Source organism: Catharus ustulatus, chromosome 6 (assembly GCF_009819885.2).
Source record: "Catharus ustulatus isolate bCatUst1 chromosome 6, bCatUst1.pri.v2, whole genome shotgun sequence".
NCBI lineage: Eukaryota > Metazoa > Chordata > Aves > Passeriformes > Turdidae > Catharus > Catharus ustulatus.
This window is the reverse complement of record NC_046226.1, coordinates 23,346,160-23,372,614: the sequence shown is the minus strand read 5'-3', so window position 1 is coordinate 23,372,614 and position 26,455 is coordinate 23,346,160. Positions and strand designations below refer to the sequence as shown.

General features: G+C 48.7%; 2 protein-coding genes across 6 annotated transcripts in view; one reads left to right on the top strand and one right to left on the bottom strand.

Annotated features, from left to right (window-relative positions):
• Window positions 1-2,941: 2,941 nt before the first annotated feature.
• TGFB3 (transforming growth factor beta 3) lies at window positions 2,942-19,558 on the bottom strand. The gene is made up of 7 exons (XM_033062608.1): window positions 18,960-19,558; window positions 13,451-13,614; window positions 12,206-12,335; window positions 10,593-10,700; window positions 9,633-9,804; window positions 9,030-9,183; window positions 2,942-6,687 (listed from the first exon to the last, which is right to left on the bottom strand). The coding sequence occupies exons 1-7, from the start codon at window positions 19,441-19,443 to the stop codon at window positions 6,529-6,531; spliced, it is 1,371 nt and encodes a 456-aa protein (XP_032918499.1). The 5' UTR covers window positions 19,444-19,558; the 3' UTR covers window positions 2,942-6,528.
• A 5,646-nt stretch (window positions 19,559-25,204) lies between these two features.
• The window catches only part of IFT43 (intraflagellar transport 43), a 45,110-nt gene continuing 43,859 nt past the window's right edge, over window positions 25,205-26,455 (top strand). For 4 of the 5 annotated variants that reach the window (XM_033062096.2, XM_033062095.2, XM_033062094.2 and 1 more), the window contains exons 1-2: window positions 25,614-25,690; window positions 26,058-26,147. In XM_033062096.2, the coding sequence (XP_032917987.1) occupies window positions 25,637-25,690; window positions 26,058-26,147 (144 nt within the window). In that variant the 5' untranslated portion in view covers window positions 25,614-25,636. Of the gene's footprint in view, window positions 25,307-25,613; window positions 25,691-26,057; window positions 26,148-26,455 lie in introns of those variants that run through there. The other variant, XM_033062097.2, reaches the window with a different exon arrangement.

Here is a 26,455-nt window from a genome sequence, read left to right as displayed (position 1 = left end):
TTATTGTAGCAAGTCTCTTCTGAGGGGGCAGACATCAAATTTTGTCATGCAAAGCAGCTTGTTGCAAGCTGGATGTCTTTCAGAGACTCTTGTTGTGAGTCAGACTGTCTGCTACTGCTTTCCTCTGCAAGTGTAGTTTCTTACAAATCCTTGAAAATAGTGGTTTTCTCCCAAGCTTCTAGTCAACCTCCAAGAGGATTTCAGCACTTCAAAAGGTCAAAATTTTGTTTCAAGAAAGGGACAGAACATGGTTACCATGATATTCCCCAGTCGTTACACTACATGCATTGCACAAATCCTGTAAGATTTGCCCCTGGCTGCACAGCAAATCTTTGTTTTGTCTGCTTCCTGAAGAGAATAACTTCAGGAGAAAAAAGAAATCCTTCCTGAAAAATGTCAGGAAATCTGGTTTGATATGACCCAGCTGGTTTCTTTCATCAAGTGATGCATATGCACTGGCCATGATATATTATTATAATGCCTCATTTCTGAATCTGATGAGTGAATATTAAATAGCTAGTGAGAAATGGCTGAGTGTTGGCAGACCTGAAAAGGGAAGTCCACTTTGCCTTCTGCAATACACCTAATGCGTGTGTGTTAATTTTTTTCCTGTATTGGCCCCATGTGGACAGCAATGAGGTATCTTCTTCCTTTTCTTCTGTCACACCTGAAGGATGGGTTGCCATCCAGAGGGACCTGGACAAACTCAAGAAATGGGGCCATGGGAACCTGGGTTTAACAGGATCAAGTGCAAGGTGCTGCACCTGGGCCAGGGCAACCCTGGTAAAATTGCAAGCTGGGGAATGAACAGATGGAGAGCACCCCTGCTGAGAGGGACTTGGGGGTGCTGGTGGGTGAGAGGCTGGACATGACCCAGCCATGTGAACTCACAGCCCAGAGAGCCAAGTGTGTCCTGGGCTGCATCCAAAGCAGCGTGGGCAGCAGGGCCAGGGAGGGGATTCTGCCCCTCTGCTCTGCTCTGCTCCGTGAGACCCCACCTGCAGTGCTGTGTGCAGCTCTGGGATCCCCAGCACAGGAAGAACAGGGACCTGTTGGAGTGAGTGCAGAGGAGGGACACCAAGATGATCAGAGGGATAGAGCATCTCTCCTGTGAAGACAGACTGAGAGAATTGGGTTTGTTCAGCTTGGAAAAGCGATGGCTTAGGAGTGACCTAACTCGGCCATTCCGGTACCTGAAGGGAGCCTACAAGACAAAAAGACTTTTTACAACGTCATGTGTGACAGGACAAGAAGAAATGGATTCAAACTGAAAGAGTAACTTTAGATACTAGGAAGAAATTCTTTACTGTGAAGTTTGTGAAGCACTGGAACAGGCTGCCCAGGAAAAATGTGGATGCTGGAACCCTAGAGATGTTCAAGGCCAGGCTGGATGAAGCTCTGAGCAACATGGTGTCCTTGTCCATGGTAGGGAGTTGGAGCTACATTATCTTTAAGGTTCCTTCCAACCCAAACCATTCTGTGATCTTTCCTAGTCAGCTAAGTGGAATGAGAGGCAAAGAATATCACCCTGCACAAAGATCACAAACCTCCTGAAAGAGGGAGAAGTAAGTCTTTGTCTTCAGAAGTTACCACTTGGTATTGCTTGGTTTAAGTTAGCAGTAGCAGCATAAACCAGCATAGGGGACAGAGTTTCTGCCTGGAAGCTGTTGACTAGGTTTGCAGGATGTGGGGAACCAATAATGGCGGGGGGGGGGGGGGGGAGAGGGAGGGAGTGGAGGAGTGGTTTGCCATAAACCGCAGCTGTAAAGAAGCCATTACTCATTACTACACAGAAAGGTCCTTATCCATAAGTGTATTTTTCATTAAATACACTTAGGCCAGTAGTGGAAAGGGCCCAGCTGCTTGGTTGAATACCTTCAGACCATCTCTGCATCTTCCTAAGAAACCTAGCCCTATAAGGGTGTTATAAAGCAGCCAAGTAACTGTGATCTTTAATATTGAAAATTGGTCTTTCCTGGAAGCACACTGTGACATCTGAAGTGCTGTACCATATTCTTTCTGTAATTATGGGCATAAGTGGCATCTCAGATGCATTACTGTCATTTAGAGGGGGGCAACCATTAATTAACAGTTTTCGTTTGCTCTGTTTCTTGTTGTTACACCAGAATTCATTTCTAAGACAATCTATTTCGTAATGAGTAAACTGTCTCGTCTCTTCTGTGTTGACTTGTTGAATGATAAAGGATCTTGCATTTGTATCTGTCAGTTCTGAAACTGCATAAGAAATTAACCAGGATTCAAATTAATTCCCTGTATACAAAAGAAAATACTGGTAAAGCAGAGACCTGAAAGTCCAGGTGTACTTTAACTAAATGTAGTAATTTTACACAGCTTTTGACCAATCTTTCTACTGATTTTGAATGTAAAAATTAATAGATGTTATTTTTAAATAATTAGAAGGTATATTTGCATCCTTGCACTATATCCAAGTTGCTGCTGTTGTTCTAAACCACAATTAATGTAAGCTACAGGCAGCCAATAAGACCACAAAGTAGTATAGTTTTCTAAGTGTGTAGATATCATACTGTTGACTCCATATGTATTGAAAGCTGTATTTTCATTATTGGCTTCATTGCCTTTCAATCACCTATTAGCAAAGACAAGCCAGTGCTAGAGTGACGTTCTTTTGTATGCCACTAGAAACACTTCTCGTGGGCATAAAACCTTTTCTGCACAGTGGAGCTGGCTCTAGAGCTGCATTGTGGTCACTGTGATACTCAACCTCCCATGCACTGGACTTGGGATCATACTGAAGACATCTGCCTCCTAAGACATTGCAATGGATACTTGTCATGGGATGGCTGGAGCGATTGCCTTTACGAAGAAACCTGAGCCAGACCTCCTGTATGTTTGTTCTGGTGAGGACATTCTAGTCACAGATCAGGAAAGCTTCAGAGCAGCAGAGAAAGAAAAGGATCTGTGAACTGAGAAAATGAAAATTTAATAACTACAACAGAGAGATATAAGACATCCCAGGACCCAGCAGAACAGAGCTATGATGTTGCCAGAGGAGTGGACGGGTATGTTTGTCTTTTATTACTTTTGCGCACAGTCCGTCTTTCTGACTAACTGTATTGATGACTGTTGGTTATATGGAAAGGTGAAACATCAAGCAGCATATCCCAGTTCACAAAGTGGTAACAGCAATGGGCTTTATGTAAGTGCAGTGGGATTGCTAGAGACCATCCAATTCAACACCCAGGGAACAAAGACTCATTTAGTCTGCAAAGACCATTCTTTGCTGAGGTGTAAGTGTATGTTCTGTACCCATGGAAGCAGTGTTCCTTTCAGAGCTCTACAGTGCTCTACAACCTGAAAAACAAGGTGTTTTTCAGGTTCAGGACCTAGACCAAGTTCAGGTCTAGGCCTTTTGTGTACTATAATAGTTTGCCACAGAGAAACAGGGACTGTACAGATGGTTGTTTGACCATCTGTGTAGGATCTGCCTTATGGTACTGCACAATAGGTTTTTTTCACTGTAATCATTGATCTTTGTTACAGAAACTGTGCTGGGATTGTTTTCATCAGCTTTTGTTTGTTTCTGAAACAACAAAAGGGAACTGTTGAGAGCTGTATTCAGTGTTGGCAATGAAGATCCATCTTTTTCTTTCCCATTGTCTTCTTCAATTCGCTAGCTAGTAACAGCACAGTAACTGCCCTCTGCCTTCTCACACAAGTGTCCTGAAACATTTTGGTACACTTGCGCCCAGGAGTGTATTCAAGCTGTTACTAAGCCCCTTGTATTAAGTATAGTTTGTTGCTGAATTAGAGCTAGAACACCTAGAAAAGTTACTTTAGTTTTAGGAAAAGAAGTTTAGTCTCACAAATCTAGTTCTCAAATGTTGCTACAGAAATGGAAGGCTGAATAGAAAAGAAGTGTTTGATTTCGAAAAAGTGTTCCCATGAGTGTACCTGTGTCTATACTGGCTGGACACCCCAGGACTCTTCACCCCTGATTTTCCATTGTCATTTTGTCTCCTTTGCCAAGAGGCAAAAGGCTTGGTCTTTTTGCCACCCCTTCCTGACACTGAGGAGCAGCAGTGAACAAGGGCTAGTAACAGTTAATCCGTGGGTGGTTCCGATGTGCTCCCAAGTGCCACGCAGAACTCTGAGTGTGCAAGTGTTTTAGCTCAACCCTTTGCAGCTCCCCATCCTTGATTCCCTGTTTATTAGCAAGGAAGCCCTTCAGCTGGATGGGGAGCAAAGCCAGCCCAGGGCTGGGGAGGAACAATGACCGAAGAACAGACTGCTGCTTGTAAACCAAAACCTCCCTTGAGGCTGCTACTAAAAGGAGATCAGAGAGTATTCCTATGCCAATAGGCATCTCGATTTCTCCTACATACACTCTCTTGTAGCTAGTAAATTTCTGGCCTGTCTATCACATGGCGGTGTAGTCATAATGCATTTATTTGCTCCCTTCCTGGGCAGGTGGCAGGGAAGCCTGGGCGAGGAGAGGCACAGGGCATAGCCATACTGTAGTGCTGCAGGACTGATAAGAGCTTTCATCATCACACCAATCACACAGGTCAGGGAGCCCCAGAGAGATGAAAAGGATAAAGCACTGGGGAGTGCCTCTGTCAAGGCACGTGTGCCTTGGCCTAAATGGCACACAGGTTGGCAGGCTGCCTCCACTGACCCACCCTTGCTAACCTCCATCCAGTTGGTGATGGTTCAGGAAGGCTATTTATGGTTTATTAAGACATTTGAGTTTACAGAGTTTGGCAGCCTCACATGAGCTATATGGAAGCGGCCACTATTGTAAAGGGCTTGATGGGAGAGCTGGATTCTGAGCTGATATGGAGAGCCCTGGCCACAAGTAATTAACCAGCTAGCTGTCATTTTACACTCAGTTGCTGGGGACCAGGAATTGGAAGGAGACAGGGAGGAATCTCTGTGGTCTCTAGAACATGGCTTTTAAGTAGCTGTGTTTTGGCAAGTCAGAGACAGCCTCTGAGTCTTATGTGGCATTCAGCACATTCAGAGATTTTTACCTCTGGTAAAGTGGCTGCAAAAGCCCATTTAAAGGACTACTTTGATTTCTTGCCCAGGTAGCATCTGTAATCTTTTTTATGAGCATCAAATCAGTACATGAGAGGAAGGGTTTGTTATTTACCTGGATGTACAGGTCTGTACTGGCAGACCATACATATAATCTTCAAATGGACATACATGACATTTGTCAGCTGTGGCAACTGCATTGCCTTGGATATTTAAACAATATTGTTGAAAGTGTTTTATGTTTGAGGGGAGCTTTATATGAATCTATCCAAAGCAGATGCCAGCAGCAATGTACATGTCTGAAGGACTAGGTTGGGACAGGGCACATTTACAGGTACAGTTTGAGGGTAATAAGAAATTTCCATTTTGGGATTTTCTTGCTGACCTAAATTCTGTCTGTTCTTTTGAAGAAACATTTTGGAAAGAGTAAAAATTTTAGACTGAAAATGCCACAGCAGTAGCATTTTAAAACCAGCAAATCATCCAACCGTCCAACAAAAAACTTGCTTGTGAAAAAATTAGCATCTCCCCCCACCCCCCAAATATTTATTTTTTTACAAAGTTTTTGAGATTACTATTTTTTAAGTCTTGGCAGGAGAGACCAAGTTCAGGTCATCATGCAGAACAGGTGCAGAACACCCCAAAGCACCTGACAAACCACAACAGACAAGAGGTCCTCAGGATGTATCAGATCACAAATGAATAGGCCCAGTATTCAGGTACCCACAGATGCTCCTGCCTTGACCCTGAAACCATCTCTTAGAAACTCCAGGAAGGTAAAAGAGCTGAATGGAGACATCAGTCCCACTGAAAATGGCCTCAGCACCCTCTTTCCTTGTATTTGCCCACCCTTGGTAGGCTGACTGGGAGCCTTGCAGTTTGTATTTGGAACCCAATAGCCAGGATCTGTCAACTGAACTTAGAGGTTTTGGCGGACACAGTTTCAGTTGCAAGACTCCTGGAGCACAGCTCTGAGGAACATTAAGTGTATCTCTGAGCACTTCTTCTCTTAGCAGCTTCCCTGCTTGGTGCATTTTCCTTCTATAAGGAAATTGCCCTCAAAAATTCCTCCTACAGGGAAAAACTTCAGGCTAATGGGGAGGGCTGAGGTCTTAAGATAGCTAAAGCAAGAATAAAAAACATCTCCCCTTTTCCATTCTCCCTTTCACCTGCTTTCTCATTCTCTTGCTTTCCCATCTCAACCACCCAGCATTCAAATACACAGCAGTTCTTCAGTATTATCCTTTTCTTCCGCACCAACTGTCCAGCCATTTTGGAGAGTGTGGCCTTTGTGTCACCAAAGTACTTCCTAGAAGGAACATTACACTGCCAAGACGACCAAGGAGTGTTCCAGAAGAAATCCCCAAGGGCTGCCAGACTCCCAAGGTTTGGCACTTGGCCCTCAGCATGCGTAGTCTCTGACCCCCAGTTCTCTTTGTGTTAGCCTGGGAGCAGGAAGAGTGGGTGCTGACAGTTTTTTCCTTGGCTTTGGGTGGGCCAGGGGGCCTTTCAGCTGCACTTGCAGGATTTCACCACCATGTTGGAGAGCTGCTCCACTTTGGGGGTCCTCCCAACATAGTACAAGATAGTGAGTGGCTCCAGGTCCTGGGGAACACAGCAGGGCGAAGCAGATGCCTCAGGGTTCAGTGTGTTGTATAAACCCAGCACCTGCAGGAACAAAGTAAATGTTGTGACAAGGTCGGGAATACATTTAAGTTGGTTGAGGAACATGAGGGGGCTGCCAAGTCAACAAGTCTCTAGGTGTTTGCACTATGCTCATCAGAGGGTATTTCCCTGAGATGAGTAATATTTCCCTGTCACTTCCTCATCATCGCCTGCTTTTAAAGGGTCTCACCTGCCCTGGCCTGACTCTTAAGAGTTTTTCATTGTGTTGCTTTTTGGTTTTGGTTTTCTTTTTTCTAATTGTAATACCCTTGCTCTTTGTGACTGATGCCTAAGGGTTGAAGGAGTGCAAGAAGTTGTCTCCTTTCATCTCTAATTTGGTACAGCAGTATGTCACAATTTTTGCTTTTAACAAGGTTGGGTGTAACCAGCCTGGGGCCATGCTGTCTTGGATTCTATTAAAGAAACCAGAAGAAAGAATATCAGTGCTGCATATTTCAACCAACATCTCCAGATAGCACTGGAGGGATGCCAGTCCTCTGAAGTATCCACAATTCCCTCCCAGCTTTGAACTGTCTGATGCCTTCTCCCTCCACTCCATCCTCCAAGTCATTACACTATAATACTGGAGCCAGGACAGTGTCCTGTGGGACTCCACTGGGTTCTTCCTCCCAGCTGGCCCCAGCCCACAGATAACTATACACTACAGCCATGTAACCACTACAGAACAGTTGCCACATTCTTGCCAGAGGTGATCACCTCTCAGCAGTGAGCATGATCTCACCTGCTAGTGTGGTCTCTTCAGTGCTTATCTGGTATAAACGACAGGGTCTGGCACATTGTTTTTTAACTACTTTACAGTCTTCAGGGATGAGAGGTGCTAAGGATATATTCTGTTCTATCATCCAGATCCATATAATCACTGGTGTTGTGGTAGAAACTCTCTGGGATCCTAAGCAAAGTAACCCTGGCGGTACCACAGGGTAGTGCTCTTGGGTGACTACTCAACAGCAAGTTAAACGCCTGGTGAGAAGTTTTCTTTTCATCATGTCTTTCCTAAGTGGTGCTGGCAAGCTGTCAGCAACTATATTGTTCTAAAGCTTTCTTTGATCATTTAACTGACCTTAATGCTTGCTCATTTCCTTTCTTGCTTAAGATCATTAGGAGTCATTCTAAAGTCTCCTTTCCTTCACACTGATTCAGTCCAGTTACCTTCTAGAGAGCTTCTCAGGACAGCCAGATGGTAAAGCTACATGCCCATTACCCTTTCAAAGCTGTTCATTCCCTTGCTTTGTCTTGTGCTTGCTGCCCAGCATCTGTTCACTTCTTCATTCCCACAGAGCAGCTGTTCCCACTGATATTAGTCCTTGAGCTTCAGTGAACTTTACTGCTCTGCAGACTGTCAAGAAAATATTAGCATCTTTTCTGAAATACCATCTTTACCTAGTTATTTTTCTTCAGCTGAATCTGCTTTTTCCAGTAACTTTTTGAGTGAAATCTGAAGTTAATTTGCTAGTGAGCTGTTGCATTATATAGATTGCTGCCTTTTGTCTTTTGTGGGCAGAAGCACGGGATTTTCCCTTGACTTTTTCTGCTTCAGCAGTGGACTGTCTGATCCTTAATCTGTCTTTTCCTCTTGATACTTTTCCCATGCCTATGCTATTCCATTACTTTTATTTTCTTTGCTGTAGCCAGGCTCAGACTGTATTCTTCCTAAAGTCTGACTAGAGGTTTTCCCTAAGTTACCTAAAGACATTTGCTTTCTGCCAATTTTTCACTCAAAAATCTCACTGCCTAGTAGCTTCCTCCCTCTGCTGTAGGTCAGGTAGGATTTATGCAGCTGGAAAGGATGCCTGTGAGAAAGGAGATCTTACTGAATGGCTATCTTCACTTCCGGAAATGGATTTCCCTGCACTTTTGAGCTATAGCTGCCCTTTAGGAGCAGATGCCATTGCACAACAGTTTTTCACGACAACCTGGCACAGAGTGTAGAAAAATCCTCTGCCCAGTGTAAACTGCAGGAGAAATTTAGGAAGAAGGTAATTACCAGAACTGATGTTTGATGTGAACAATTCAGTTAGTACTATGGCCACTGCCAAGTAAGTACCCTAAAACCATCAATCCTGTTGTTTCACATCTTATCCAAGAGACGATAGCATCTTTTTCCTCAAGATTTGCCTGCAAGCAGACTCAGTACTGACTCAAAAGCAAGCACATCTTCCTGGCTGAACCACCTAGGCTTTTTTCTGCAGTTTCCTCAGAATGTTTTTCACAAATATTGATCTGAACTGCTTATGCTGCTTTGAAGAGACTGGATACTGATCAAACTTAAGGAGGAAGGGGCAAGCACAGCCACAAGGCCTGGCAGAATAATATACAGGATGTACCGTGCTGTGAGTGGTGTCTGCACTGCGAAGGTATGGACAAGGGCCTGAACAGAAGTTAGCAAAGTAGCCCTTAGGCTCATGGACCCATTTCCAGCCAAGGTCCTGTCGGAAGTCAATGTACAGAGGACGCACGCAGCAGTTCTCCTCCAGGTTCCTGAAATACAGTAGTGAAACACAGTGAATCTAGAGGGGGCCCTTACATGCAGCTGCAAGATGCAGCTTCCTAAGCAGAAGGACTTGTACCAGCAGTGCTGGTGGGACATGGTGGCTGCATGTGCCAAGTGCCAGGAGCCATGCAGCCAGGCAGCACTGGCAGCTCAGCAGCCAGGCACTGCTCCTGTGAAGCAGCAGCCAGCTCCTCCAGCAATGGGCATGGGGCTGCTGTGGGGCCCCACCCAGCCTGTGCTCCTGGAAGGTGCCTGTGGGTCTCTTAGAACCAGTGGCTCTACCAGAAGCACACAGCAACTCTGCTGAACTGGCCAGGGGCCATTCTGACACCATGGTGACCCACAGCCTCTTGGAGAGCTCTGCCTTTTCCAGTGGCATGGAGTCTCACCAGGATGCCCACCTCAGGCACAGGATCCGAGCAGGTTTCTCACTTACTGGAAACAGTAGCTTGTATCCAGGGCCCGTTTCTTTCTCTGGCTTCCTAATACAGGGCTCTTCAGTCGATGTGGGGGCAACATCATCAAGATGAGGTGGGGATTATGCAAGTCCTTCTGCTTCTTCAGGCGTCCCAAGTCCCCACGTCCATAGTCATCCTCACTGTCAATGCCTTCAGAAAAAGAGGATCCACAAAGAAGAAATCAGCATGGAAGTGGAGGATGCAGCAGGACCTTTCAATACATTTGATCTCTCATGCTTGCTCTTGAACCAGGTTCAGGCACCATATCTACTTGTTCCCTCACAGAGACCCCTTTATGTCTGGTGAATTTGACGGTTGCAGGCCTGAAATAGAGGCTTATGGGCCACCTGTTTTACCATTTGCAAACTGCTGGTGGGGCCATTAATCCATCCCACTCACTCCTGGCTTGAGTCCCAGGATAGGCAGGAAGATGAATGGTTTAAAGAAGATGTCAGATAATTGGCACTCTGCAGAACAGCCTCAGAAATGGAGCCTGTGGGGGCCAGTAGCTGCTGCCCAGGGCTGCAAGCCAGGAGGTTCCTAGTTCTTAGGCCAGCCAAGCCACTGACTTTCTGAGCCACCTCACACAGGATGCCTAACTTCCTTGTGTTTCAGTCACCCTAACTGGGAAGTAGAGCCTCTGTGGAAATCTGAGAAGGCATTAAGTTGAACTTCCCAGAGAGACACTGAAATAGAAAAGTACTTCTTTCTGCAGAACTCATGCAAACCCACCCAGCCTGCCCTTACTTCTTTTTGTAACCTATGTATATAATGGATATACCCATATAATGAACACACAAACCCAGATGTGTATGTTTTAAGACAAATGTTACACAATGTAAAGTTCTTGAATACACAATGCAAGACCTCATTTTTTTCTTTATATGCTTCAGGCTTTCCCTTCCCCAACAGCCTCCCACAACCCAGGTCTTTATCACCTTTGAATTTGATCTCCAGGACTTCATGCAAATTCTCCAAGATGTCCCCATTGGGCTGAAAAGTATGGCAAGGGCAGTGTATGCTAATTTCCAGGCCAAGGTTGGACTCTGCAAAGAAGATGACTCTGTGAGAAGCAGTCTTTCTCATCTGGGACAGCTCCTGGCATAAGGAAGTTTTAAGGAAGTTTTACATGTGCTGTGCTAACTCCTAGACAATGGGTTGGTCTCAAAGTCAGGCATATTATCAGAATTGAGGAACAGATGCTGCCTTGGGAAGAATAAGAAGAAAAATCCACTAGTTTCACCTTTGCCAAAAGCCTTGCTTTTGCTAAAGGGAACTTTCTGGAGAGGTAAGAATGGTGCTTGTTAGTTTTTTTAGGCTATTCAGCATCCAGAAATATTCGTGAGCTTTAAGGAGTTTCACTGGAAAAACAAGTATTTTGAAGAGCTGGCTTTCGGTTTCTTAAATCAGTTTTGCCATCCTCAGTACCTATTGTCTGTCTTCTGTTAAGTCTCTAAAGGAGAAATCTGAAAATAAGCAAGTTGGATATGGACACATAATTTTACTGGAAGCATTTTTCTCAGCAGCTGCAACCTCCTGTTTTGTTGAACGGCTAGCAGTCTAAGTCACACAGTCTTTCCAGAGGCAAATCTACTTTCATAATAACTTCCTGGACCAGTCATGCTGTGTGGGCCTGACTACAGGAACCTAAGACTCTTATGAAAGCTCCTTTTTTATGTTGTGCCATGAATTAAAACATCTGTCTTCCTGGGGCACTGACAAGGTGCCTAGCACCTTTTTTCCTCAGCACTATATATACTCTGTGATGTCTTGTCAGCTAGTGTGCCTGCCCAGAGCTGGCTGCAGTTCCAGGTCTGAACTTCAGCCATCAGGACACAACTTAGATTGCTTGAAATAGGAGGAGCCTGCAAGCTCACAGCTTACCCTTCCAGGGAGCAGCTTCTTGCCAGTACCTGCATTCCAGTCTTCAGTGGCACCTAGCTTCTATCTGTGAAGCCAATCCAGCTGTGAGTCACGATGCCTTACGCTCCAGCAGTGAATGGGGTCAGTGTTCTTGCTGGGAACTGCCCCATAACTATCTGTTGGGCTGTGCAGCGGTGACAGAGATATGTTCTTTGCAGTGTTAAAGCCTCCATCTGTCTAGGTGTGTCAGCCTTTGGTATTTCCTCACCTTTATACCTGAGAAGCTGTACACAGCTAAATAAACCAGGATCATTGCAGCTTTTTCCCATACTACATTTGCTCTAAGTCACATGAAAATTTAAGTAAAGCATTTGTCATTTTCTATGATCATTTAGACAAACAGAGGAATCCCCTCTGGGCTTAGTTGTAAAGAATTTCCTCCGGGGAATGAATCCTCATTCTGACTCAGCCCACAGAGCTACACAGTGGGGCCTCCAGAAAAGAGCCAGGAATCTAGTAAATGTCATGCATTGAGGAAGCTCTCTGGAGGAAGACTTTTTCTCAGACTGAAAGGACCTGTTCTCTGTGAACCAAGCTCCTGCAACAAGGGGACCAGAAAGATACTTCTGTGAATATTGATCCCTATTTCTGTGGATGCCTTGACACCCAGCCCAGCTAAGACCCCTACCTCTGTGCAGAAGCCACTCACGCACGGTCTCGGTGACATCGAAGGACAGCCACTCAGGGGAGCCCCGTGTCTGCACATTCCTGCCACTGAGGTACCGCTGCTTCGCTATGTGCTCATCTGGCCGAAGGATCTGTGTCAGAAGGAGTGGTAGAAAAAATCAGCCAGTGCCATGCAGAAGGAAAGCTATTCAGAATTGTTTTGGGGCACACATATAGAGGCAGAAGCACATGGCAGATCATTTAATGGATGGGTTTGGTTTTTTATATGCCTGTGGAATATGGATCTGGATTTCAGAGTAGAACCACCAGTGGTAAATACAGCATCTTGCCACAAGTCATCTGCCCAGGAAGCCAATTTATTGAGTTCTCACTGTGGCATTTTCAGGCGTCCTACATTCTTCAACTTCTGTCAAAACATACCAGGGTTGTTCAGGTTTGGAGACCTCTGCTCTGACATCTCTTCCCACTTCCAGACAGACAACCACAGTACATTCAAGGTGTTCCTTCCTGAAGACCCCAGGTTGACTCCACAGAAGACCACTGAACCCATGGAGAAGCTCTGAGATCACCTCCTTGTCAGTTATGTCATCTGTGGAGAATTGCTCTGACCTTTCATGCTGGATTCCAGGAAGTCCTCAAGAGCTACCACCCAAAGACAATTTTAGCTGCACTCTTATGGAAAAGTAGACAGACATGAGCCTGTGGGAGTGTGCCGCCTGGATGCTAAGCTGTATCATTAGGTGGTCCAGTTCAGCCTATTACCACTTCCAAGCCTGAACCAGACCTTATTCTGTCAGTCCCTAGGTTCAAAGAAAAGTCCAGATAAGTATCTGGATTAACAGGAGGTCTGACTTGTGCTGCTGGGGAGCTGCTGCTGAAGGGAACATTGAAAGCCAGCACTGTTTTTCTAGTAAATCAGTGACAAGACAGGGAGCTCCATCCATGGGATTAACACCAACTGTACTGCAACAGTCAAGAGAATAAAACTGCCAAGGGACTTACACAGGATATGATAAAGGGGTCCGAGCTGCTCCACTGACGAGGAGCTCCCAAGTGGGAAAAGGGCAGCACCACATTGTAAAAGGAAAGGAAGCTGACTGTATCACTGCATATGGTGGAAGAAGCCTGGATTACAGCATGTGCTTTCTTCCCTCTTCCATGGTTGTGCACATATCAGCTGGGACAGCCATTAAAGAGTCAAGCTATTCGGGGCTTAGACACTGGGGAAGGTGATAAGAATACTCACCTGGAAGAGCTCAATGCGCTGCTCACTGCGTTTGGAGCTTGGATTGGGCACGCGCAGCACCCGAAACTCAGCCCGGAATAGGTTGGTGCTGTTCTTCTCTGCTGACGACACATTAAAGCGGAACACATTGGAGGTGACACCTTTTGGACAAATGCCCAACTCATCTAGGAGAAAGAAATATAGAAACACTGAGAATCACATCTCTGAGGGGTAGGATCTCAAATAAATATTGAGAAAGAACTTTCCAGTAGAGACTTCTCATTCAAACATCTTTCCACCTGTGAGGCACGGCTATCTAGCTCAAGATAACACAGGATGAATTCGCTCAAATTTGGTCTACATTGCAACATTTTGCAAACATTCCCACTACTGCCATCATTATTTCAATGCCACAAGACAAAGAATCAGTAGAGATCAGCCACAGTATGGTTATTATCATGTCTTCTAACTCTGCTCATCAAATGTTGCTAATACTTATGAGTTGTCTGCATCCAAAATGACAACCCCAGCCCAAGCAATGGGACAACCTCACTTGCAGTTACTGGGGCCTATTCCAAACAGCTAGGATGCTGTTATTCTGCTCATGATGGAGAAATGAAGCCACATATGAAATGATCCCATTGCTGATGAATCTCAATTTCACAAATCTAGACATTGCCTCCTATAATGGAAGTGATCCACTGTAAAAAACACAAAGCATGAGGTGTCAAAGACTCTTTAGGACAGTGATTATTCAATGTGTAATGAAAGAGCTGGGGTTTAAAACTGGCTCTCACTCATGAACTGGAGAAGGAATTCATGAATAGCACTGGGCTTGTAGAGATCACAGACATGGGAAGGAAATAATGCAGCACTTTTCTGCTTCCACATGTGCCTGCTGAACAGAAAAACCCTTTTCAGAGATGCCTCAAAAGAGAGAAGGTAAAACCTTTCAGGTCCAAAACAGAGTCCTCAAGAGCAAGTAACACTCTCTTCAAAAGGACCATTTTGGTCTCATGGAAGTCTTTGTTGTTGCTGTTGTTTCTCTCCTATTGACCTTGTTAGATTTCAAGGCTCTAGCATCATGAAAGCTTCCTGCAGACAGGACACAGCAATTCCTGCTCTATGTCCACATGCAGGTTTGTTTGCAGCCCTGCAGAGCCTCTTAGATGACCTCTGACTGTTGTCCAATGCAGCAGGAGGCTCTTATATCAGCTGATATTTGAGTTGCTTCTAAACAAACAAACAGATAGGAATAGAAGGAAAAACCATCACCTGTCCCCAGACATGGTTCCAGCCTGTGACAAATAGGCTAGAAGCCCTAGGTGGAACAACCTTCAAGTTACATTCCTACAGGCCCCTCTTTTGATCCCACCATCACAATCTCCCCTGAGAACCAGCTTCTGAAAATGGAATAGTGTGAAACAGCACCTGAGTGCAGAGCTTCATCTCCCATGCCAAATTCTGATTTCAGCAACACTGATCTACACTCATATCAATTGAGACTAAGGTCTTCCTCTTGTGCTGCGCACAGATTCAGCAAGTAGGACCCTGCCAGTTTTCAAGGATGTGTTTTTAGGGTGCTGAAATTTTACTTAACAAGCTAAGGACCAGATGCTGACATTGGGCTTTAATTAGAGGAGTTTTTGTCATTAGTACTACTGAACAGAACAGCATTCCCATAGAGGAAAGTCTCTAGCTGTTATTGAAGAGGTGGCTGTTCAGGAATCCCAGGAGACCAGACCTCACTGCAGGCATGAGTGGCCTGCTCAGCCCAAAAACCCTGCAACACAAAGAGTACCCCCAGCCACCCACAAACACCTACTGTGGGGACTCCATCCCTGCAAGCAATTCAAGGTTTGATGCTGCAGAAAAGCCCAGCAAAAATCCAAGTTCTCATTAAGTGCCCAAAGACATCTTCCTAGCTGAAGTCTAACACTGATTACTGTTCTGTGTCCTAGACCTAGGCAGATACAGTGTTTCAATAGCCCCTGAAGCTGCTTTGCACGCCTAGCCCTATTAATAGTGGTGTTAACAGCCTGCCCTTTCATTTCAGACCTGACTGACTGGCCGTAAGGGGTGTCCCAATTATCATCAAAAATGCCTTTTTGCATCAGACCACTGGTCCATCTAGCTCAGTGTGTTTCCAACAGCAGTGCTTTATCTGAAAATCTATTTAGAGGCTGCAGATATGGTCCTACAGCACAGAACTGACGAGAGACAACTCATGTGTTATCATCTCCTTAATGTTTTTGGCTCAATTAGACAGCCATAGTGGTAAGACATTACCTCTATTGTATTTCACCTGCTGTGAAAGAAAGAAAGCTGCACTGCTTTCTACTACTTCAGCACCTTCATCAAAGTGCTGGTCTTGGGAGACCTTCCCAGTGAAAATAGTAATATCTCTTTTCCCTTCCCTAAAACCTTCATGTTCCATTTGCATCTTGGGAACAAGCCCGCTGTGATGCAGAAATGTAGCTGTGTTCTGTATTTCACTCCTGTGAGGCTAGAGCCTGTTTCTCATAGCACGAGGTTCAGGATAGAGATCTTACTCCCAGGAAACTTGACAACTTTGGGGCATGAGGTCACAGGCAAAGGGAGCAAGGGGATTTTTCAGGGAACTTGGTCCAGACCCAGCTGAGATGTGTTAATCACACTGGAATCCAGACCTGTTCACCACCAGCACAGAACAAAGCCTGGAGGCAATAATCCTTCAAGGTCTCCCAGTCCACAACTCTCAGTGGCAGTAACCAAGCCTGGAGACCAGGAATCTGTGACACCATGTGCACCCATGCCAGGCTATGTCTGGTATGACATATCCTCACAACTGGACCCTGTTATTACTGTGGAGTCAGCAGCCCAGAGCTGTTCACTGCACCAATGAGGAGTCCAGTGGCCTCTTTGTGTGGATAATGTGATAAAGAGAGCAGGTTCTTTTGGGAGCTTCCACTTTCATACTACTGCTCTAGGTGAGGTACAGGGTCACCGCATGGAGCTGGATCCAGCAGAAACAGCTGTTGTTTCTGGCAAGCCCCAGGAAGGCTGATGGCTGTGCAGTTCAAGTTTGAGAAGGAAGGGAAGGCTGTCTGTGAGCAGGTGTTGCCTCACTCTGTATTATATCCCTGAATCACCAAGGTGTTTCATGACAAAGCTGCATTAACTTCAGAGAAAAAAGTTGATCCACCTGGCACTCCACAGGTGGCAGGTTTGGAGGGAATAGATGCTTGGCCCTAGTGACCCATGACTTTAATTGCCTTGTCTCAAGCTGCCTTGGAAAACGGCATCTATTCCTCCTTCAAGAAGGTAAGCAAAAAGCTATTTGCAGGACTGCTGCAGATGCTACCCAAGCTTGAACATAACCAAGTCAGTGGTTAAGAGGGTCTGATCCACCTTGGTTTTAAGAGATCCCTGAAATGAATGGCTGGTCAAAAGTGAGTTATCCTCTGAAAGAAAATCACTTTTTATTCAGGCAGTGTACCTGAGAGGCACAGGGGAAAAGACCATTCTGTGAGTCACCAAGCAGCTCAGAGAAGCGATGGAGAATTTGGCTTTCCCCCCTGCTATTTTTGCTCCTCAGCTCTCCTCACTTTGCATCTTTGAAAAGGATGGGTTCTTTGAGCCAATATGGCACTGGACTAATAGTCTGGAGCTAGAACAGTTTGTGTGAGTGTGCACACATTTCAAACTTGTCTGTATCATCATTGCAGTTCCTTCAATGGAGTAGTCCTCCCCTTCCCCCCCCTCCCAGAGACTGGCTTTGGCTCAGAGCATGCTCTTAGATCACCACCTGGCACAGTGACAGAGTCATGGGAAAGTTGAACACCAGCCACTTCTGAAAGATGCGGGGCCAAATTCAGCCATGGCATAAGCGATGAAACTCCCCAGGTTTCAAAAAGAGTGTCTCTTGCCACCACAATCTGTCTGGAGTTAGTCTCCCCTAGTGTAACCAAATTACAAAGTTCCCTCTTTCTCTGGGTGGTGACATCTACACTGCCCACTCCCAGAAATTTAATCTCAGCACTATTTGGCCTTTTGAACCCACTGTCCCAGTGTCCTATGGGGGACATGGGACAGGATTATTCATTTCTACAGGAATTTTCCCAAAGCCATAATCCCTGCTCCTTTTCATGCACTGTTTCTTCATTCCACTTTCCCCATAATTTCAGCCATATCCACACCCCTAACTTACTTTGCCACTGTTGTGCATTGTGTTTTTCCCACTTCCTTCCCCCCAAATGCTAGTGCATAGTGTGGCTGGACTATTTTGCAGACACTTGGTTTTCCCATATATGTTTATAATTTCACAAATTACATTTCAGTAGGTCAAAAACACTGAAATACAGGTAATCTATGCCCTTTCTGTTCCTTGAATATGTCTCCTGAGCTAAGAGCTACTCATATAACCATATGGAATGCAGTCTGCTAGAGATTAAGTAAAATTTGTTGCATTACCACATTGTAGCTTATTCCATCATATGTCAAGATTAACATAAACCTGGCAGAGTAACTGCATTCTGAGACTGCCTGCACCAAGTCACAGCTCCTCCCCAGAACTGCTGGTGTTCAGATCTTGTCCCCAGGACATCACAACATCACAGGAGAACACCCTGCATAGTGGTATGACTGCATCTTCCAATTCCAAGGAATCCTAAACAAACCAAAATTACTGCTTGTGCCTACATGTGCTCAGCATCTGCAATCTGCTTTGGGTTCATGTCTGCTCAGTCTCTGTATCTGCTCAGCTTCTGCGCCTGAATCTGTTTAGTGTCCACATCTGGGCCTGTTCATCATCTGCTCCACACCTGCTCAACATCTGTCATGTTTCCTCAATGCTTGTGTTCCCTTGGGGGTCCCTTTGGCATTACTGTTTGCTTTACACCTGCTCAGCATCCCTGTTGTCTTCTGCTTGCTCTCTGAAAGCTCACACTATCTGAGTAACACCTTCATCAGTGTCCTCCAAGCAGCAGTCTCTTCAGCAAGTGCTTCTCCACCTTCCCTACTGCCGGCGCGGATGCCGCACAGACCGGACAGTGTCCTGTACCTCTGCGGCAGGCGCTGGAGCTTCAGCAGGGAGGAGGCCGTCTACCTGCTGTCACCCAAACGCCAGACCTGCGCCGTCTCCCAGCCCGGTGCGCAGCATCCACCCCGCCACCCGCCCTGCTTCCCCCTCCCCGCCTTGTCCTGATATCAAGGCTCTAGGCATGGGCTTCTAGGCACAGGTTTGGCTCGCCGTGCCGGCCGGGGCCTGGGCCGATGCCGCTCCCGGACCCCGACACCCACCGTCCCCGCTGCCGGCCAAGCCCCGCGCCGTCCGGAGCGCCCCCCGCCCCGCGGCTCCCGCTCACGTCCGTACCCGAGCGCAGCCAGGCGGAGACGCGCCCCCCGCCCGCCTCCGCCCCGCCGGGGAAGCGGCCCCTTCCGCGGGGCCCGGCGCCCCTCGGCCCCGGCCCCTCCCCCGCGCCCGGGATCCCGGGCACTCTGCCCCGCGGGCGCGGCACCCCGGCCGGCACGGGGGGAGCCCCGCACTTACTGTGCTCGGGGAGGCCCTGGATCATGTCAAATTTATGAATCTCTTTGGCATAGTATTCGGACTCGGTGTTGTCCTGAGAGCAGCTCTCCTCCTTCTCCTCCTCCATCTCCTCCAGCAGCTCCCGAGTGCTGTTATAGAGGGCCAGGATCTGGTAGGGCACATGGGCCGGCCCCACAGTCTCCGGGGGGCTGGTGAGCCGCAGCTTGCTCAGGATCTGCCCTCGGATGGCTTCTACCCTCTTCTTCTTGATGTGGTCCAGGTCCAAGGTGGTGCAGGAGGACAGCGAGAGGCTCACGGTGGCAAAGCTCAGCAGGGAGAGCAGTACCAGAGCCCTTTGCACGTACATCTTCATGTGTGAGGGGGCGGCGGCGGGGGCCTCCGGGAGAGACCCCCGAGCGGCAGCGAGAGGGCGCGGGGGACCGGGCGGTTTGCTGGAGGCAGCCTCCCCAGAACCCGCAGGCTGAGGCTTGGCGAGAAGGTGCATGAACTCACTGCGCCGTGCGCGACTCAGGACTTCCAGGAAGAGCTGGCAGCGCTCCGCAAGGAGAAGCGGCAGGCGCCGTGCCTCGCCGCGCCGCGCTCCTTCCCCATGCGCCGCCCCGCGCCCCGCGGAGCCGGGGGCGCCCCGCCGCGCCGCGCCGCCGCACGTGTCAGCGGCCCGCGCCGCCCCGCCGCCGCGGGGGGAGCGCCGCGCCCGCCCCTCTCGCTGCACCATTCATGCCCCCGCCGGGCCCCGCGCCCTACATCGCCCGGTGCCCGGCCCTCGGCGCCCGGGAGCGTGGCACCGCGGCGATTCTCGCCCAGCCGGGAGCGCTGCCTCCGGGCCGTCCGCTGCGCCCGTGGGTTCCGTCGGCCGCCGTGCCCCAGTCCGTGCACTGACACCGCTCCACACCAGCCCGCCCGCGCACACTGCCGCTCCCCCGGCCCCGACGCTGAAATTTTATACCTCCCTCCCATGACGTCCCCGGGACGGGGCTCGCGGGGGGGAGGGAGCTCCAAGCCCGGCCTTCGGCCGCGCCAACCCCGCGCTAATGGCTCCAGCAGCCGTACAGCCCCCGCCGCTCCCCCCCCCTCCCCACCCCCGTCGCCCCCCGCGCTGGCCGGGGGCGCCTCGCCCCGCGCACCCCGGGCCCCTCGGCGCGGGGCGGCCCCGCGCGCCCTCCGACGTGGCCGCCGCACCGCCCCGGCGGCGGCGCGCGGGCGCCCCCTGCTGGCGCCACTCGCGCGGCGGCGGGCGGGCCCTTCGCGGTGGTCCGGGAGGCGCGGGCAGGCCCCTCCGGCTTCCAGCTGCGAAATCGCATTAAAAGCCGCTAAAAATACCCCGAATACTTTCCTGATGTGGTTTCTTTCCGAGGGAGGGAGGGGCCGCCGAGCTGCGGCCGGGGGGCTGCGGCGGGACTGGCGGCCCCGCGGCCGAAGCACGGTGACCGCACGGTCAGGGCGATGCCCCTCAGCCCTGAAGGCAGGTGGCAGCGAGAGCTCTGGGGGTTGCCCGGACACGGCAGCCCTCGCTACTGTGAAGGGGCTGCATCGGGCATCCGCTGCCCTCGGAGGGGGGCAGGACCACAGGCGGGAGACAAAGCATGGGCTGTGGATGGGGTTTTAATTCATATCCCGGGCCTGTTCGGGTCTCTCTCCCGGGCTGTGCCCTCACTGCGGCCACCAGCCACAGCGGTCTCCCGCCTCAGTGCTGCGGGCTAGGCCCGTGCCTGCTGCCCTGAAGAGCAGAGAGAGGTTCCCGGTCAGTGGAGCGAGCGAGATGCCTCTTGGCATCACCTGGACCCTGCCCCCAGCACCCAGCCCTTCTCCCGGGGCCAGCAGAGGGACAGCCCCTGAGCCGGAGGCTTTGTGCCTTCCCAACCCATGGCAGCTTCTCGCAGCACTGTCTGCGCTGCAGAAGGAGCCAGCCAACCCGCTAGGTTGGTGGTACGGTGGCTGTGGGCAAGGTGGGATGTGGGCCGAACTCTCTGTGGAAGCAAGTCCTGGATCTTCCTGTTCTGGGAGAGGTGTGCCCCCTTGGAGCAGTGGTGTCCAGCAACAGCAGGCAGCAGTGCAGCTGGAGGCATCTGGAAACACCAGTCACAGCCTTCCCTTACCTGCATGTTCGAGGGCCTTGCGCTGGGAGAGCACTGCAAGCTCCAAGGACAGGGGCTCATCCAAGACACAGACAGGTTGACAAATCCAGTTCAGGGCAGCTGGGGGTGCTGAATACCCTGTGAGCCATTTTGTGCAGCTCTGAGGAGATATGAGGGTGAGCTGCTCACTGTTTGCTTGTGCTTTGGGAAGAGGAATTAAGAGTTCTTTGATGGAGCAGACAAAGACTTAACAAGATCTAATGGCTTCAAGATGATGTCAGGCAAATTTTCCCTTGAAGATGCAAATTCTGACTGTTGATGTTAACTATCCATGGAATATTATTTTGTAGATTGGGACGGATGTTTCTAGACCTTCTCAGGTTTCTTCTGAAATGAATTTTGGATGCTTTTCCCCACTGGGATCTCCTCTACTCTGCTGCCAGGTTGGAAGTTGCACTAAATGCAGTCAAACTGATTGCTTTGGACTCCAGTAATCCATTTGCTACAGTGCTGCATGGTGAGTTATTAGTTAAGATGGAGATAAGTACAGAAATGATAAGAAATTACCAGAGTTTCCCAGAGGCTGGTCCTGGGCCCAGGTTTTATTAATGATCTTGGCACACCAAAATGGATGTGCTGATGCAATTGGCTGCTTATCCAAAACCGGAGAATTTGTCAATACAGGAGAGGACTGGGATATCCTATAGGAGGGTGTAGGCAATTTTGAAGGCTAATACAGGAGAAATGGGATGAAATGCAATAGCACAAAATGCAAGGTTATGTTGCTAATGGCTGAGATCAGACTTTTCTGTTACAAGCTGACAGCTGGAGCTTACTTCTTGGAAGTAATAGTGGAGAAGGATGTAGGTGTCCTGCTGGTTCCAGTATTGGGCCACTCACTTTCTGCTTCAAGTGTTGCTCTGTGGGTTGAAAAGGGATGGGGAAGCCCTGTGGTCTTACAGACACTGGAAGAAATGCTGGTGGCTGTGAGCAGCAGTCATTAACAGGTTGCACATCTTGTACTCAGCCAGGCTGAGGGAGAGCCTGACAGGGCTACTGAACATGTGAGTACCATAGGAAATATTTCACACTTAGCAACTCTGGCTGGGGTTTGATAGTCTGAGCTGGGGCTGGTGTGACATGAACAGCATCTGTTCTCATGGAGATCAAGACAGGCAAATGTGTGGGCATTTGCTGCCTGTCAAAGCCCCTTCCACCTTCCAGAGGGAGGAACATCTTGGTTGGAGCTTTACAATTGTTAGGGAATTTTGTTCTGGAGTTGACAAAAAAGTACAGTAATTTCACGACTATAAGGCGCACCCTTTTGACTAAAATCTCCCCCCAAAACCGGAAGTGCGCCTTATAGACCGGTGCGCCTTATCTGATCTACAAAGTTGCAAAATGTGCCGGCTCCCGGGGGGTGCGCCTTATAGTCCGGTGCGCCTTATGGTCGTGAAATTACTGTATTTGCAGTTGTTTCCCCCCCCTCCAAAACCCCTTAGAGATGGGGTAGATACTTGAGAGGTGCGTGGAGGAAAAAAACCTGCAGAAAAATTAAACTGAGATGCTTGGAGCTGCCAGCATGCTGCTAGTGTGGAGCAAGATGCAGCAACACTCTTTGCTGAGTGCTTCACTTCCCAGTGGAAGCTTAATGTTTTAATGAATTGGCCCATATCAAAATTGGGAGTCTGGCTGGCTGCCTGATGTGAAGATTGGGTGAGGAAGGAAGCGCAGAGCTGTGTCACTTGTTGCTACTGAATTGTCCCGCATCCCATAAATCCTATTGCTGTCAAAGAGCTGCTTTAGAAAACCTTTGGCCACTCTGAATAAGGTGGTCATTGTGCTGCCGTGTGGGCTTTCCACCATAGCTGTAGCTTGTAACTACATGTGTCTGCCATGCTTTAAAGGGGGTCTAGGACCAGAAAGCATACGGGAGGGCTCAAGTGTGATTGCTTTCCCAGACTATTCTCAGGGATAGGAGGACCAGACACAAGCTCTGTTCATGTCTGCCAGTCAAGGAGAAATCAACTGTAAACAGCACTAATGGGGGACTCTGTTAGTCCTATTCTGTGTGATCAGGTTTGTGTTGAAACCAGAGGGAGAGAGTTCGTGCTTAGATGTGAGAACTTGTCCATGAAAGGAATGCTTGCATAGTTCTTACTTGCTGTTCAGCGGAGAGGGGGTGGCAGCAATGTGATTTACAGTGAGGGCAAAACCAAACAGGTAAGGCAGACTGAATACACCTGAAACTGTGCAGTGAGAAAGAGAAACCCTGGCACCACAGATCTGAACTGGATAGAAAGCAAGAATTGAAACCAGCTTTGGACAAATACAGCAGCACCTGACATTTGTCCTGGTACCTGGCTTCTTCTTGGTTGGTTGAGTGGAACCAATCTAGGCCCAGGGTCAAATGCTGCCTATGGTGTCACCAGTAAGACAGAAGAGAATTAAACTGTCCAGAAAATGTAATGCTTAAGGCAAGCAAAGTCCACTTTAGCCACAACATGAAATGACGGATGAAAACTCTTTTCCTCCTGTTCCCTCCTCAAGCAGGCAAAATTTTCAGGGGTAGATGACAAACCCCACTCCAAATGGAGTCCAGAGGGACTTGAGGTAGGACAGATTTTAGGTTTTGTTCTTTCTGCATATCTGATCCTCTCTTTCACTGAGAATCTCTAAAGTCAGGAGTCAAAATTCCAAGGCAAGGCTCGGTTCCCCAAGTCCTTACATGTTTTATTTCCTGCACATGGACTTCACCCTCCCTCAAATGGCCTGAGACTTCTCTCCCTGGGGCAGGCAGCAAGCAGCACAGAGTGTTTTGGGGGGAGATGGGAAGTACAGGTGTACTATCTGGGATGGGGACCCAGAGAAGCTTGGAGGGGGAGGGCTGCTCCAAACAAGGGAATGCACTGGTCACACTGCTTCATGGTCTGTCTGTCCAGGGTGGCACCCTGTATGGCTCTATCCTGGCTCTGGGAGAGTCACCCTGCCAGCCACTTGTGTGGGAGCACAGCTGGCAGTGTACTCTAACCCAAGAATTCCTGACTCAGGGATGCCTTACTGATTTAGCAGACATTGCTTTGGATGTTATCATGCTCCTCTTAGGATGCTCTTTTTCTGATCAAGGTCAGCTGTGAGTGTATTTATTGTAAGCCCAGAGCTATAGTCCCTTCTGTCTCCTGGCATCTGTGTAGCTGTTGTTGCAGCAGCTATTTGGAGGAGTTGGGGAGAACTGGGAAATGCTGGGCCATATTCCCATAGCCCTGTGGCAAAGCATGGAACTAGGTGTAAACTGCCCTCTCTACCTCATGAATGCTTGCATTTGTAATGAAAAGAACAAAGTATATGGAAGATCATAATTTCATAAAGCCCAGTAAGCCTGGCTCCAAAAAAGGAAAATCATGTCTCACTTACTGAATTCTTTGAACATGTCAAGGTTTGTAAAGGGAGATCATATCTTTTATTAGGTCAATTGATATAGCTGGAAAAAACACACAAGCTTTCAGGCACAGAAACCCTTATTTTATGTTTTTTTCCAGCTATATCAGTTGGTCTAATAAAAAGTTATTACCTCTGCCCACAAATCTTATTTCACTTAATCCTTAGATCATCACAGCACAACTACTTGAACATGTCAGTAGGAATGGAAAAAAGGAGAATGATTTGTTGCAATTTATTTAGATGACTTGAAGTTCCTCAGCCAAACCATGAGCTTCTACGAAAGCTAAGCAGGTATGGAGTGAAATCTGGTGCCTTTAGTAAAAGGTATTCCTGGGAGGCTTAAATGTTTAGACTTACAGAGTCAATTTTCATCATGGCAAAGTGTTAGCAGTGTAGTTTGTGGTGTGGTACAGTTCTTTATTGTAGCAGCAGGATAAATTATTTAGGCTAATGAGGATGGGTGAAAAATGTGAGGAATGTGAGCAGAAGAAAATATAGGCAAAGGGACAAAGTACTGGAAAACTGAATGTTTGTTTAACATGTGGAGCTAAAACCAGATCTATTTACAATTAATCTGTACATGTGTGCAGCCAAGAAACAGACTGGGGTCGTTTTATACAGCTCGATGGAAATCTCTGCACAACTCACAGTTGAGAAGCATGTGTGTAATGATCATGGTGCTTACATTTGATCCTTGGCACTGCCTCCACCGTGGGCTCTGGGGACGCCTGCCCCATCTGGAAAGCTGTGTTTGAGAGCCAGGGAGGATTGGGAAGAGCATCAGAAGCCATCAGGAGACTTTGGCAAAAGCATCTATCATGAGACAGATCTGTAAGGCTAGGATTCTCTGCCTTAGGGGGAACTTAAAAAGTGTCTTCGTCAAAAAGCTGGAGAAGGCAGAGCGTCCGACTGTTCCTGGCCTGCCGCACCGCAAATGCAATTAGAACGGGCTAACAGAGCACCCGCATGAGGTGTTGCAGCACTGCTGTCCGCATTAGTCAGACCAAGGTTTTAGGACTGTTGCGGGGTGGGTGTTTCTGTGGCGGCCCGGCGGCCGGGGGCGGGTGCCCGGGCAGCGCGGGGCCCGGCGGGGCCGTGCCCGCGGTTGCCGGGGCGGCGGGGCGGGCTGTCCGCCGGAAGCACCGGCGGCCGCGGCGGCGGATGGAGCCTGATCCGGAGCGAGCGGAGGCGCCGCGGAGGAGCGGTGTCGCCGGGGTGAGGGGGCCCGGGCCCAGCCTCTCCGAGCCAGGGGTTCCAGGGCCTTGGACCGCGGTCCGGTCGCGGCCCGGAGCGGGCGCGGGGGTGAGCGGCCCGGCTGCCGTGGGGCGCCGTGCCGCGGAAGGGCCGGGCCGAGCCCAGCCGAGCGGCCGCCGGTGGGGCCGAGCAGCGCGGCCGGGGCGGGCCGGGAGGCGGCTGCGGAGCTCACACCTGCGGCAAATGATGCCTCTGCACTGTGAGGGCACCGCGCCTCGCTGCGGGGCGGGGCGCAATGCACGGCCCTGCCTTGTGCTCCCTGCAAGGAAACGGCTTTTGCCAGTAACTGGGTGTCCTGTGCTCCTTCGTGTTTCCCCCTGCACTACAGGTACTAAAGATGGGCCGTCGAGCCCGCCAAGACCTCTTTACAGATGAAAATCTCAGCAGGAAGAATTCCCCGTCTGCTTCTCTTGGAGAGGTGGGTGTCCTGTCAGGAGGATTTGTCGTCCTGCTGTTGTCTCCAATGGAGAATTACTAATTTCTTCTGACGTTCCTTCCTGCATGGTGTGCTTCGCCCGTTGAATTTTATCCTTAGACTTGGGACTCATGTGACTGCTCTGTCCCTTTCCTGATGTTGCTCTTTGTATAATAGTTTCCACATGGGGCTATCTAGGGCTATGGTTTCTCACATGTCAACTATGGAGAGTAGTATCATACAGGACTTGGAGCATCTCCCTCCTGTGCATACATATCTTCCTGATATTTTAATTTCTAGAATTAAAATAT

Excerpts from the sequence above, each read along its gene's own strand:
- TGFB3 (XM_033062608.1), bottom strand. The coding sequence starts at position 19,443 with ATGCACCTTCTCGCCAAGCCTCAGCCTGCGGGTTCTGGGGAGGCTGCC. Across the intron at positions 13,615-18,959 it reads CCAGGGCCTCCCCGAGCACA|ATGAGTTGGGCATTTGTCCA; the intron begins GTAAGTGCGGGG and ends TCTTTCTCCTAG. Across the intron at positions 10,701-12,205 it reads TGAGTGGCTTCTGCACAGAG|AGTCCAACCTTGGCCTGGAA; the intron begins GTAGGGGTCTTA and ends TCTTCTTTGCAG.